Here is a 13,653-nt window from a genome sequence, read left to right on the forward strand (position 1 = left end):
AACACCCGGCCGGAGTTAAGGTGGGCGGTGCAGCGTTGAACCGAGCGCAGCGCAGATCGAGCGAGCGAGCAAGGAAGCGCGTGCGGTGCCAGGTTCCATGGAGGCGCTCCGCCGCGGACGGCGGCGGCACGCGTGATGCTCACGCACGCCCTGCCGCGCGCGCGCGCCACGAGGTGCCACGCTGACCTAGGTCCTCCCTCCTCCGTCGATCCGCTTCGTAGTATATATGTATTGTATATGCCCGCGCGCGCTCTCCGTGTGCCGCTAGCTAGTAGTAGTAGCTTGCCTTCTTGCTTCCTTCCGACCGCCGCGAGCGAGTCAACCTTGATCCGCCGGCAATGGCGTCTGCGCCCGGCGGCCGCACTCGCACGCGTGGCCGTGCCCTCGTGAGGTTTTGCAGGCAGCTCCATGCCCTCCTCCTCAAGAACCTCGCCTTCCAGGTGAGTCGTCACTGATTTTCTTCTGCCTCTGAATTGATTCTCTCTTGTCGTCTTCGCTTCGGCCGGAATGACGACCGACGCGCGTTTGGTTTTTGCAGAGGAGGAACTGGAGGACCAACGCGGCCATCGCCGCGTTCCCGGTGCTGCTCTGCGCGCTCCTCGTCGGCATCCAGGCCGTGGTCGACCGCGAGCTGGACAGGCCCCCGTTCCGGTGCGGCTGCGAGGGGGGCCAGTGCGGCGTCCAGCACTCCACGCCCACGCAGGCCATGAGCTGCGAGGTGGCCGCGCCGCCCAGGTGGCCGGCGCTCGTGCAGGTGCCCGTCGTCCCGGCCTTCGTGCACGGCCGCCCTGCGCGCTGCACCAACGCGTCCTGCGCCCCGGTCTCCGTGCTCCTCACCGGACTCAACCGTGGCCTCTCCCAAAGTAAAATAAATAAATAATAGTACTCTCCAACGATGACTCACGTGCGGTTTGTTTTGAGATTTGACTGAACTTTCTCCATCGACAGGCCTTGGAAGGGGGCTGTTCCCAGACCTCTCTCCTTCAGACTATTTTCTCATGCCGACTGAAACTATGAACTCCTCATCCTCTCTTGACCACCTCTCCAAAGTAGTCCCTGTGAGTTGTTTGATCAGCCAAAATTGCTTTGTTATTCTTCTTTGGGAGGACGTGCATTGAATCCGTCAATCCATACATCCAGGGCTCCAGAACATTGCCCGCGCATGAGCTGTTCGTCGAGCCCGGCCTCGTGCCCAACGAGACCTTATACGTGATCCAATCAAACTGTTCGTGGCAAAAGCGCAATGTTTCAGGAAACTCTGATGGTGGAATGCCGCTCCAACTCGGTAAAAGATTTCTTTTCCCTGTATAATTGATACAATATCATGCAGGTGTTTTACATACATGATGCATGTTGTTGTTCCTTTCCTTTTATGAATATTCTTTGCACAGTACGTAGCAGCTTTTAATTCTTCTTCTTCTTTGTGAAATTAATGGGACAGAGATGGAGTGTGTTCAAGGTTTGCCAATGTGGTGCGCGAGTTCATCGGTGATAGATCGTCGTTTGTTCAACGGTTATAAACGTGCAAATAAGAGGAGAAGATCAAATGAATTCCTTGCCGGTAGCCTGATCCGACTTTCGATGTTACTTTTCTTTTAGTTCAGAATTTCAGATGTACCCCCTCTGTCCCATAATATAAGATCGTTTTTGCAAGCTGTTTTAGCTTGCCATACGATCTTATATTATGGGACCAAGGGAGTAGTTCTTTGTTGCGTAAAAAATGTCTCATTTTGGAGTGCAATCTTGCAGGTTATGACTTTCTTGATACAAGCAAGGGGCTGTTCCACGTATACGTTTCGTACAACTCCAGCTTCAGCAGGGACAATGGGCACCATTCCATGACAGTTTTGCGCGTTGCACGGTTGGTTAATATGGTACTATACTTACAAACCTGCCTGCAGCTTACTTTCAAGCTCATACTCAAGAATAAGCCGCCTTAATTAGTTTCTTTACTAGTACATTGTTTTTTTAGAAAAGGAGGATTACCTCCGGCCTCTGCATAGTTTCTTTACCGCTTAGTGCTGATTATTATGCATTTGAACCGTAGGCATCCACTGCATATCTCAAGCAGGTTCTTTCAGGAGTGAATGCGGAAATGCGCCTAGAATTTCTGAAAGAGATGCCCAAAGCTGCAATCAAAATGAAACTGGACCTCACAACTCTCCTCGACGCACTCTTCTTCACATGGACGGTTCAACTCCTCCTTCCAGTGAGTTCATTATATATATTCATTATATATATCGTCTTCTACAATCATTTACTCCTTCCAGTAAGTACTACAAGAAATATACTCCCTCCGTTCGGAATTACTTGTCGCAGAAATGGATGTATCTAGATGTATTTTAGTTCTAGATACATCCATTTCCAAGACAAGTAATTCCGAACGGAGGGAGTATGTCTTAGTGTTTGACGACGCACTGATTTCAGTTGTTTTTATTTCCAGGTAATATTAACATATCTTGTTTATGAGAAGCAGCAGAACCTAAGACTAATGATGAAAATGCATGGACTCAAGGATGGACCGTATTGGCTGATATCGTATTCCTACTTCCTTTCCCTTTCAGGAGCATACGTGACCTTCTTTGCGGTTTTCGGCTCACTTATAGGTACTAAATTGACTCCAGTTTAACTAAATTTAAGTTTCAGTTATGGTGTATGTGTCAACTGAATCCACGCACAGGCCTGGGGGCGAAAAAGTTTATATATAAATCATACAGAGAACTCTGATTTCTTTTGCAGGTCTCGACATATTCAGATTGAACAGCTATGTTATACGGTTTTTGTTCTTTTTTATCTACATCAACCTGCAAATTGTTTTAGCCTTTCTCCTCGCGTCATTCTTCTCATCGGTCAAGACTGCTAGTGGTCAGTAAAATCAGGCCTATTATTTAATTTCCTCAAATATGTGGCCTCCCCCTTTTATATCCTAATCAGGATCAGTCTTTTCTTTTCTGTGTTGCAGTAATAAGTTACATTTATGTCTTTGGCTCTGGCCTTCTCGGAGAAGCGCTATTGAAGTTGTTCATTGAGGATACTACCTTTCCAAGTAAGTAACTTCTCTACAATTCACCTAAAAATTCCAATTATGTCACTGATTTCAAACCACTCTTAATGAGTATAACATTGTTTTACATGTCTACTAGGGCCTTGGCTAGTGATAATGGAGCTTGTTCCCGGGTTCTCCCTCTACCGAGGAGTTTATGAGTTATCAGAGTATGCAGCTGCAGGAAGCTACATGGGGAAGCCTGGAATGCAATGGGGGGACTTGAACGACCCGATCAACGGGATGAAAGATGTTTTGATTCTGACGTCTATAGAATGGATACTTCTGCTTCTTGTGGCATATTTTTTGGACCACAGACCTGCATGGCATCCTATTTTTCTCTTCGGAATTCTGTCGACCAAGCACTCGTCACCATCATATAGGGCGAATCCAAGATCCAGGAGGGTCTTTGCTGATATGGCAAAGGATGATGTTTTCCTCGAGGTTAGTTAAGCATCCATATATGCTATAGCTGAACTGTTTAGCAGGCAGACAGTTCTGAATTGTTGTTCAAATTTTGACTTTCAGCAAAAGGTGGTGAAACGGTTACTGAAGGAAATGGACACTAGGAATATGATCATCTGCCACAATCTAAAGAAAGTGTACCGTGGAAACAACAGGAACCCCGACAAGCTTGCGGTGAGAGGGTTGTCGCTCGCATTGCACAAAGGGCAGTGTTTCGGAATGCTTGGTCCCAATGGGGCAGGGAAATCATCCTTCATCAACATGGTGAGTGACAGTCCAAAGTCTGCTTGGGACCCCGTATGCGTGTGTTGTCCGAATAAATTTAATTTAGACAGTGATCATGTGTCAGAGGCCATTAACAAAAACCCCAATTTCTCACTAATTTCTCATGAATCGTGAGTACCTCAATTTCTGTTAAGACACCGAAAATGTGCAACATAAAAAACAGTTGACACTGGCCATGGCTACAATATATGCAGATGATTGGACTAGTGGCGCCTACTTGCGGAACTGCTTACATACATGGAATGGATTTGAGAAAAGATATGAATGAAATATATGCAAGCATCGGTGTATGTCCGCAGCACGAGTAAGATCACAAGTGACCAGTCTTGCATTTTCCTTCTGAAGATGGTTTTGTCAGTGTTGGGATGACAACAAAAAATTCTCCAACTAATATATGCAGTTTGCTTTGGGAGACTCTGACAGGAAGAGAGCATCTACTGTTTTATGGTCGAATGAAGAATCTCTCGGGTGCTGCTTTAGTGAAGGTAGTTTCAAACCATGAACTAGAAAATAATAAGCAGATTACTACTGTACAATATTAACATAACATTCTTATTGCAAGGACTAGAAATTCATCTTATTTTATCATCATGTCTGTTAATCCAGGCAGTCGAGGAATCCTTGAAGAGCGTGAATCTTTTCCACTGCGGTTTCGGCGACAAATCTGTAAGCAAGTACAGTGGTGGCATGAAAAGAAGGCTCAGTGTCGCTATCGCACTCATCGGCAATCCTAAAGTACTTCCCACAATCATGTCTTCATTCCCTTCCACGCAATCTTCAAAACAATTCAGCAATGACCACCATCATTTTCGTTTGCGATAAATCAGGTGGTTTACATGGACGAACCGAGCACCGGATTGGACACGATATCCAGGAACGATCTGTGGAACATCATCAAGCGAGCAAAGAAGGAATGCACCATCATACTTACAAGTAATGAGTGCCTCTCCTATTTTTCACCCTGCCTTTCCTCCAGTTATTCACCATCATTCCAACATCAACTAGATGATCCCCTCCCTCCTTCTAAAAAAAAGATGCTAAACAGAAATCTACACTTAAACTGACTTGCTATACGGTGACATTTCAGCGCATTCAATGGAAGAGGCCGAGGAGCTGTGCGATCGGGTCGGCATCTTCGTGAGCGGAAACTTTCAGTGCCTTGGAACACCCAAGGAGGTATGCACCCCAGAATTAACAACAATCTGATATACTATGCTTTGCTGATCAACAAAGTTGTCTTGGTGGAAAAGATGTTGGTAGTAAAATTTACCTGAAAGGAAAACATTTGGTCTTGGTAAGCATTTGGTTGCTGCAAATTAAGAAGGTGATACATTAATTTGGCAATGCAAAAAATGTTGCAGCTGAAGACAAGATACGGCGGCACCCGCGTCCTGACGATAACGACGGCGGCAGAGCACGAGGAGGTGGTGGCCCGGCTGATCGCCGAGCTGTCGCCGAGCGCGGTGAAGGTCTACGGCATGTCGGGGACGCAGAAGTTCGAGCTGCCGAAGCGGGAGGTGAGGCTGGACGGCGTGTTCGGCGCGGTGGAGGCGGCGAGGGCCATGTTCCCCGTGCATGGGTGGGGCGTGGCGGACACCACGCTGGAGGACGTCTTCATCCGGGTCGCCAAGGACGCCCGCGCCTTCGATGTCCTCTCGTAGTCCTAGCGGCGGCGGCGGCGGCGGCTAACTAGCCAGCTTAGGGTGGAGATCTGAAATGTGTACAAATTTGCGATTTTAGGGCGATTTGTTGATTGTTAGGTTAGAAATGAACTGAACTCCCGAACTGCTTGACTACACACACTTGAACTGGTGCCATAGCCAAAGTTTCATCAACGTTCTAATCCGGGAAATGATCGGTGTCATGGAAGATTCGAAATTCTCTGACATCACACACCTAAATTTTCCCGTGACCCTCAAAACCGTCTGAAATTCAGTAAACTGAAGTAACCGAGCCCATGCGCAAGGGCGGGTGGTGCCGTGGATCTGGCCAATATGTCGGCACTGCCTCTAGGTTGCGGCATTGTGGGCCCAACGGTCTCTGAAAGGGCTTTGACCTTATGATCCAGCGACAACGGTGATGATGGGCGATGATCAACCAGTCGGCAATCTGGACTCTGGAGCAGTCGATGGTTCCTTTGTGCTCTTGCAGGGACATGGTCATTCCCGCATCGGACTGTTAGTGTATGCATCGCGAAGGGTGACGCACAACATTGATCGTGTCCTTCCCCTTGGTATAATCAGTTTCCACAGGCGAGAACTGCGAAGCTAGTGGCGGCGCCTGGTGTTGTTGTCCGATTTAGATTAACCATTAGTTGTCACTTGTGAGGACGGTGCGGGACACCGGAATGCCCCAAACTCGGATTTAGGCAGTGTCGTGCCCTTCCTCCTGAACATCATTTGTGCTAACAGCTCTTGTCCTAGTTCAATTTTCTGACATTAGAGTTGAACTATCCCTATGTCCTAGTTCAAATAATTATACACTAAAATTTAACTGGCTCTTAACCAGTGGCAAAATGCTTCCCCTCTTGCCTCCTCCTATCACCCTGAATGGACCGCGTCCACTTTTACTAGTAGGGCATTGGCAGCCGCTGAGGCAGATCGTCGGGCACGACTACCGTCCCTGCCAGCACCCAACGGGAAGGACGACAATCCACGACTGGCGACGCCTCCTTCCAGCAGTTTGAGTCTAGGGGAGTCTGGCGCTTGCACATGCACACGTACTAAAGTTTTGGCATGAGAAATTGAGAAATCACTGAGACTGCACATTTATAACGTGTGAACATTTTCTAAACGGCACAAAGATTTATTATACCTTATTATCATTTTAAAAAATTGCACGAACACATTTTTACATTTCATGGATATTCATTTAAACATGAGAACCATTTTTAGATGTCATAATTTTCTGAATGATATGATCATTTTAATTTTCTTTTCAGAGTTTTATGAACATTTCAAAAAAAGATGAACACATTTTAAACATGTGAATATTTTTAAAATTCCACGAATTTATTTTTAATTATACGAACAGTTTTTAAAAGCCGCATGAATAAACTTTTACATTCCATGAAAATTTAAAAAAAGTAAATTAATTTCTTCCATATATACTACACAGATTTTTTTGAAATATAAGTAAAAAGATATTTTTTTTAAAAGAAGCACGCCTCCCGCTGGATAAAAGGAAAAAATGCTGGTACCCTGAAAGGTGCTCCTGGGCCGGACCAGTTCAGGCCCCTGGCCCTGGCCATGCACAGAACATAGCCCACCACTGCCGTTCGACGGGATGCCCGCGAGGCCGCGACAAAGCGCGAGCGCTATATCTCGCATTCAGCGAGATGGAAGGATCTCCTCACTGGAGCGCTGTAGCAATAGGGGAGCCGATCACAGGTTGAGGCCTCCTTTGGTTCATAGCGTAAAAAAATCGTAGGAATAGAAAAGTCATAGAAAATGAGATGACATGTATCACAAATCCTATGAGTACGAATAGGAAAGGAGATGCTCTTTGATTCACATCATAGATTTTTTTTTCCATTGAGTCTAGAATAATGTTTATTTTCCTATAAAATGTGGAGGATAGGAAAAATTCCTCCATAGAAATAGGATTTCATTCCTATAAATCAAATGGCTCTAAAGAAATTTTTCCTATAGAAATCCTATCCTATGAAATTTCTACAAGATTCCTCTAAACCAAAGGAGGCATGAGCGTCTACTCCTACATTGCTAGCCACTGGGGTAGCATGTGTTTCGTGACGGATTCCAAGGCGCGATGTACTTGATAGGAAACACGCTAGCATTTCATAGGTTTTTCTAGGTATTTTTGTTTCTATTCTGTTTTATTCACTTTTATTCAGGTTTTTTTTTCCTTTTTCTTTTGTTTCCTTTCTTCTCCATTTTTTCCTTTTCATTTTTTTTCATTTGTTTCCTCGGTTTTATTTTTCATTTTCATATTTTCTTTGGTTTATTTTGTTTCTTCTTCGGTTTTCATTTTTTGGTTTTCTTTGTTTCTTTTCAATTTCATTCTACTTATTTGTATATGCATGTTTAACATTTTTACTATGCACATTTTAACATTTTTTTAAACGCCTGATTAGTAGTTGTCAAATAAAAGATTAACATTTTAAATGCTCCGACGGCTGTTACCTCGTGCCGGCGGTCGGGCCGCCGAAGTCACATCGTGCAACACTTGCCTAACTCCGCCATCGCGACCGGTCTGCCGGTCTGGGTGGTCACCTCCCGCCGTCGGAGCGGGCGGCTGAGTCGCGGTGCGCCACCAGGCAGCGTAGCGTGAGGACTGAGGGTGATGACCCAGGGGCCGTGGTTGCTGCTCATTGATGCAATTTATGACGTCAGATTTGTCAAAGCTGTGTACGTATTTCCAGTGCAGGGGTGCTTAGCGCCATATCATTTTCTTACCATGCTGCAAAAGAATAGAAGTTGGTTTCCTTGCCGTTATGTGTTAATCCATTTGCCATGCCTATTGCTACGATTCATATCTCGTACTTCCTCTGTAAACAAATATAAAAGCGTTCAGATCATTAGTTTAGTCATCTAAACGCTTTTATATTTCTTTATGGAGGGAGTATTAATCTCAGGATACATAGGTTTTATTCCATCTTTCTATAGTTTGATAAGATATCTTGATATGTTTCGATGAACAATCTTTCAAGACAGCTACATGCATGCTCCACACCTGGCTTGGGACCATACATATATTTTCTGATGCTGTGGCAGCCTTTTTCTGCAAGATCATGTGCAACCTTTGTGTTCTGGTTGTACTCTGTTAGGCCAACTCCAACGCATGGTCTCATTTCATCCGACTCAGTCTGTTTAGATCGAAACGGATAAAATTCACGGTCCAACGCTCGAGAGCAACCGCAAATTCTACCCAACTCATATTCGGCTCGACCCAAATCCGACGCAAATTTGGACCGGTTAGGGCATCTACAATGCTAGAAGCTTACATAGGCGCTTATGGAAAAAATAATAAATAAATACATATCTGAAACACACCTAAGCGCCACATCCCTCAACGCTAGACGCTAATTAACTAAACAACGCAGACGCTAAGTGCTGGAAGGAAAATGACCAAGCGTCGGGTGCGTGGTTTGGCGTCGATGCCAGGGTTGACACCAGGATTACACCCGGCAACCGCTAATCTGCCAGGATTACGAACCTGGCGCCTGGCCTAAGCGCCCAGCAATGGAGATGCCCTTATGTGTCCGCACAGACACTGGACGGACACGTGCGCGTCGTCTTGTCGTCCGCTCCCGCCTGTCGGCCATGCAACACTTTCCCACTGGCCACATTTAATCAGCACGCCTGGCGGGGTCCACAAGATAGCCGCCCAACCCTCCCCACCGTTCCTTTTTAATGTGGAAGCCGTGGACCGACAGTCCACTTCCACACACTTCACTTCCATCCATCCACTGCCTCCTCGCGCACGGACACGACGACCAAACCCTAGCTCCCGACTGCCACCCTCACTCCTGTCGGCCGCCATAGGAATGTGGAAGTGGATCCCCGGCAAGAAGGAAAAGCACGACACGAAGCAGGGTCCTCCTCCGCATCATCGAGAGCGCCGCCGCCCACTCCACCTTGTCACCCGTCTTCTCCCTTCCCTCGCCGGTGGCCCCACTATGCATGCGGCCGTACATCAAGACCGAGATATGCAAGCGCTACAGGGACACGGCCACGCCGCTGTCGTGGAGCAACGCTCATCTCCCGAATGGCTGGCATCTCAGCCCAGATTCGGTGCCCGTGCTGCCTGTCCTGGCAAGCGGTCGCGTCCGTCTGCTGGAGATCAACTGCCGGAGCGCCTGCCTTCCTCTGGACCTTCTGAACAGTTCAAGGTATGCCGTCGATTCCCCTATGTGGGACACATGATTTCGGGACGAGCACGACCTACGTCGGCAAACGTTTTTTGCCGGTCGTGCTCCAAGATCGCCACGGGCGCGCTTTGCTAGTCGTGCGTGTGCTCCTAGCCCACCCCGGCCACGAAGTCGTGCGCGGGTGCGTACGTGCTCTCCCACGCCCTCCAACTCGCCGTCCATGCCACCACGAGCTCCCACCATGACCGCCGAAGAGGAGGTGGAGCTGGTTAGGAGGGTGCTTGAGGACTCCATGAGGGAGCATGACTACCCCAGTAGGAGGGCCTCGGCGTGATGGCATTGTCGGCCACCGGCGACGTCGTCATACCCGAGCTGGAGGTGAAGGAGGAGGTGGTTGAGGAGCCTCCCGCCACGCCCTGGAACCCGGCGTTGGTGGGGCAGTCGTGGACGTGGACATGTACATCCATGGTGCCATGGAGCCCACCTTCACCACCGGCCTCGTGGATGGGCGCAGAGCCGTGGTCACTAGCCCCACCACAACCATAGCAGGCGCCGCCCACCCGTCTTTGATAGTCGCCGCAGGGGCCGCCATACCATCTTTGGCAGCCACCACCGTACGTCGACCTCATCATGGACGAAGACGACGAGAACGGTGGCGACTCAAGACGGCCAGCGCGACGGTGACGGCCCCATCTAGGGTTTCTAGTTTTGATGCTTGTTTTATTTTCAGTTCAATTTCAATGTTCGGACGTGACTTTATGGATTTTTTAAGTTACTGCAATATATCATTTTGAATGTCCTTTTTTTATTTATATTTAAGTTCATAATGCGAACAAATATTTGAAATACGGCGTCCGGTTGGGCACACCGACGGGCGGACAACCCCAAACAGACGCTTGTGTCTGTTTTGCCGATCCAAACGGACATAATCCGGACACATCGGACGTCCGTTTACGGTCGTGCATTAGAGTTGGCCATAGGCAGGATCTGCATCATAAGAGAGCAGCTGCAGAAAAGCTTGAACCAATCAGTCCTTCGAGGCCTGATGCCTGAGCCATCTCTCTATATCCCTGTTGCAACGTTCAACGAATCTTGGTTCTTGCCTCAATTATATGCGCATCTCCACACTGAACCACACATCCTTCCGCTTATGATATGTCTCCACCACTGGTACACTCAGAGATGGACACATAGCATCATCCCAATCCACTCTCAGGTCACAGTACAAATTATCTTTTTTGATTGGCAAGCTGCTTTCTGGAAGGCAATAAACTGATAGAAAGTTATACGTGGACAAGCTCAATTTTTCCGGGCACTCCCGTTGCTTTCACCTTCTCCGGTGCATGCTCCTGCATAAGAAATTCAGCCGCTTTTAGCCCAGCAACTAAAATATGCACCGGCAGCAAATGAGCACACGACACAACATGGGGGCACACAGATGTTTGAGACTAGACTGGAGATTCTTTCGTAATCCGCCCCCATCTCCTCTGCTTTTTTTCCCGCCGTTCGGGATTCATTCAGGGGTGGTCCATTGACAACGACAACGACCTCTCCTCTGTCCCCAATTCCAAGGTTGGAAGCATTGCAGCAGCCATGGATGGATTTATTTTTTCTCCTTTTCCTGTTTATTGTCTTATGTATGTATGCTGCTCAGAGTCATGGTCAGGGGTCTTGATTGTCTGCAGATGGAGCCTCTCATTATAAATCTTATGACAGGCATACATGGGGGGGTTTGTCAGTCTGAATTTCAGTTTGACAGGCATACATGGGACGAACCTTGTCCGGTTTTAGTAGTTGAAGGTGCAAGTTGTCCTGTTTCGAAGTTGAGGGACCAAATGTAGACTCTGCCAAGAGCTGAGGGATGAAAAAATATAATTTTCTTTAAATCATATTCTTGCTCAAATATTTTGCTCATTTATATTCTGATGATTGTAATTAAATAGTCCGGTGTTTCACTTCCATGTTGCAACCAAATGATGCGGAAAATAAACCATAAAAACCGTCAAAATGAATTTATTCTGTCCACAAGTTGCAGTAGAGTGTTAAGCTGAAGCCCATGCGTTGTTTCAATCATGGAGTGGATCGATGCCATTTTTGTGCCTTTTGAGAGCAACTCGTATTATGCGCATTCCCCAGAAAGGCCTCATCTATCTCGCCATGTTTGGCAACTATTGTTGTCGGAGAAAGCAATGGGGGCATGGTCAGTGTGCAAGGAACCAAGGATAACAAACACATTGTCGATTTTATCGATAACCCGTAAAGCTAACCACGACGAAAAGTTAGTAGTATGTGGTTAGTTTTGTCCCAGCGAGGCAACTTGTATGACAAGATGGTGATTTGGTACCCAACACCCCCAGTTCCCAGAGCAAGTGAGCCGTATGTAGGCATATCGATGGGTAGTTTCTTGTGATAAGGGAGCGGTTACTATAGATCAGGAAGTGGATAACTTGACAGTTGACACCCTAACACTGACAGTAGGAAATTCCACGGGATGTTCCTGCTCGAGCCTCCATAATTGACGAGCCACCAGCAGAACATTGCCCTTTTGTGTTCACAGCGGCTAACAACTCGATAAGTCGTGCACCACTCTGATCTTAATCATTAGGTTTGCATCATGCACTGAGTGCAGTTAAGTAGAGAACGGTCGCAACACGTCGAACACGGCACTTTCGGCGCGACGCTTTTTAATAAACCTACAACATGTACTATTGCAATGACCAACACTACATTCAAACAAAGAGTAGGGTAATTTACAAGATATGCAGTGTGCCCACTGTAGCTGCAACTACGAGATGTTTTTTTCCTCCTTTTTAGATTCATCACTGTGAGCTAAAGACGGGCGATCTCCAAAAATGTGATGAACTGCGGTCTGTGCCATGGAAATGCATGGACCCTCATTTTCAGCAATCTGCTACTTTCGTTGAGTTAGCTCCAGTCTGAAAAGAGAATTGAAGGAAATGAGTGAAATCTGGGCTTCAGGAAATGAAGTGTAGCATGGTTTTAAAGAAGATATAAAACTTATCGGTTTGATCTATATATAACCGGTGACTAGCAGTCTTGTAAATGCCCAAAATGAAAACCAGACAAGTTGAGGTGGCACTACACTTTTTTTTAGAACAAAGACGCTAGAAGCGTCTAGCTTTAAATTAATAAAGCCCACACAACAGGCAGAGTAGCCGGTGGCACTACACTTACCATGCGTTGGGGAAGCTCTGACCTCCTCATGACCCTCAGTCTCTTCGCAGTCGAAACAAACACACTGCAGAGAGTTAAGAGCATTTCATTAGGCAACGTATGTTCTTGGGTTGATCTTCTCCGATAAATTTGTGAAATAACTTTGACAATAGCTCAGTTAGAAGAACAAACCTCCATGGTATGTCCCCGACCAGCATCCTGTCCCCTTCGTCATCTTCGTACACTAGAGCGTATTCACCGGTTCCATCCAGCAACCCTGAAAATAATTTCTCTTCTGCTCCTCGCACTCCGCTTTCATCACAAGAAAAATCCTGCTGGGCTGCAGAAACAACCAAGTGCAGAGGAAAATTCATGCCTTTTTTGTAAGATACCATTATCTGACTACTCAAAATGATTTGCAGTTTTTGTTTATTCTGGGCTAGTTATTAATTCAAATTTGTTGTACCTTCAAGAATGCCTCGGAACAACTCTTCGACGGCACTCGACAGCTTATGGTAGTTGTCACATGATGCGAGGTCTACTTTTCTTCCAATAGGTATTCCATCCATGTTGATCTTGATGAGCGGTTTCTTCTTGCAGACCGGCTTCGCTCTGTCGGTGGCCTCGACGTTTTGTCGCTCAGGGGATTGTTGCTTAGATGAAGTTCCATTTGTGAGGTTTCTCCTGAAGGATCGGACTGGAGGCCAGCCGACTACCGGAACAACAGCAGCTCTGCATCACATTACAGCAGCGTTTAGTTTCTATTTTCTTTACAGGCCAGGTGAGTTTATATGCAAATGCTTTTTTTACAATGGTCATCATTCGAACAGTAGTACACTGTTGCCCTGCTTTCACC

At 46.7% G+C, this 13,653-nt stretch overlaps 2 protein-coding genes across 3 annotated transcripts in view; one reads left to right on the top strand and one right to left on the bottom strand.

Moving 5' to 3' along the window:
- Positions 1-338: 338 nt before the first annotated feature.
- LOC119354810 (ABC transporter A family member 8-like) lies at positions 339-5,462 on the top strand. Its single transcript, XM_037621554.1, has 18 exons — positions 339-440; positions 539-863; positions 949-1,058; positions 1,141-1,285; positions 1,442-1,561; positions 1,750-1,874; positions 2,048-2,209; positions 2,444-2,606; positions 2,740-2,865; positions 2,963-3,046; positions 3,144-3,487; positions 3,572-3,772; positions 3,988-4,097; positions 4,194-4,278; positions 4,400-4,528; positions 4,621-4,726; positions 4,881-4,969; positions 5,155-5,462. The coding sequence occupies exons 1-18, from the start codon at positions 339-341 to the stop codon at positions 5,452-5,454; spliced, it is 2,826 nt and encodes a 941-aa protein (XP_037477451.1). The 3' UTR covers positions 5,455-5,462.
- Positions 5,463-12,077: 6,615 nt separating this feature from the next.
- The window catches only part of LOC119287547 (auxin-responsive protein IAA18-like), a 3,247-nt gene continuing 1,671 nt past the window's right edge, over positions 12,078-13,653 (bottom strand). For both annotated transcript variants that reach the window (XM_037567107.1, XM_037567116.1), the window contains exons 4-7: positions 13,264-13,529; positions 12,990-13,137; positions 12,819-12,882; positions 12,078-12,559 (exon numbers count right to left, since the gene is read on the bottom strand). In XM_037567107.1, the coding sequence (XP_037423004.1) occupies positions 12,524-12,559; positions 12,819-12,882; positions 12,990-13,137; positions 13,264-13,529 (514 nt within the window). In that variant the 3' untranslated portion in view covers positions 12,078-12,523. The remainder of the gene's footprint in view (positions 12,560-12,818; positions 12,883-12,989; positions 13,138-13,263; positions 13,530-13,653) is intronic.

The sequence above is a fragment of the Triticum dicoccoides genome, chromosome 1A (assembly GCF_002162155.2).
Source record: "Triticum dicoccoides isolate Atlit2015 ecotype Zavitan chromosome 1A, WEW_v2.0, whole genome shotgun sequence".
NCBI classification, from domain to species: Eukaryota; Viridiplantae; Streptophyta; class Magnoliopsida; order Poales; family Poaceae; genus Triticum; species Triticum dicoccoides.

Coding starts and splice junctions, on each gene's coding strand:
- LOC119354810 (XM_037621554.1), top strand. CDS start 339: ATGGCGTCTGCGCCCGGCGGCCGCACTCGCACGCGTGGCCGTGCCCTC. Junction 1,059..1,140: donor ACCTCTCCAAAGTAGTCCCT/GTGAGTTGTTTG, acceptor CCATACATCCAG/GGCTCCAGAACATTGCCCGC. Junction 4,098..4,193: donor GGTGTATGTCCGCAGCACGA/GTAAGATCACAA, acceptor TAATATATGCAG/TTTGCTTTGGGAGACTCTGA.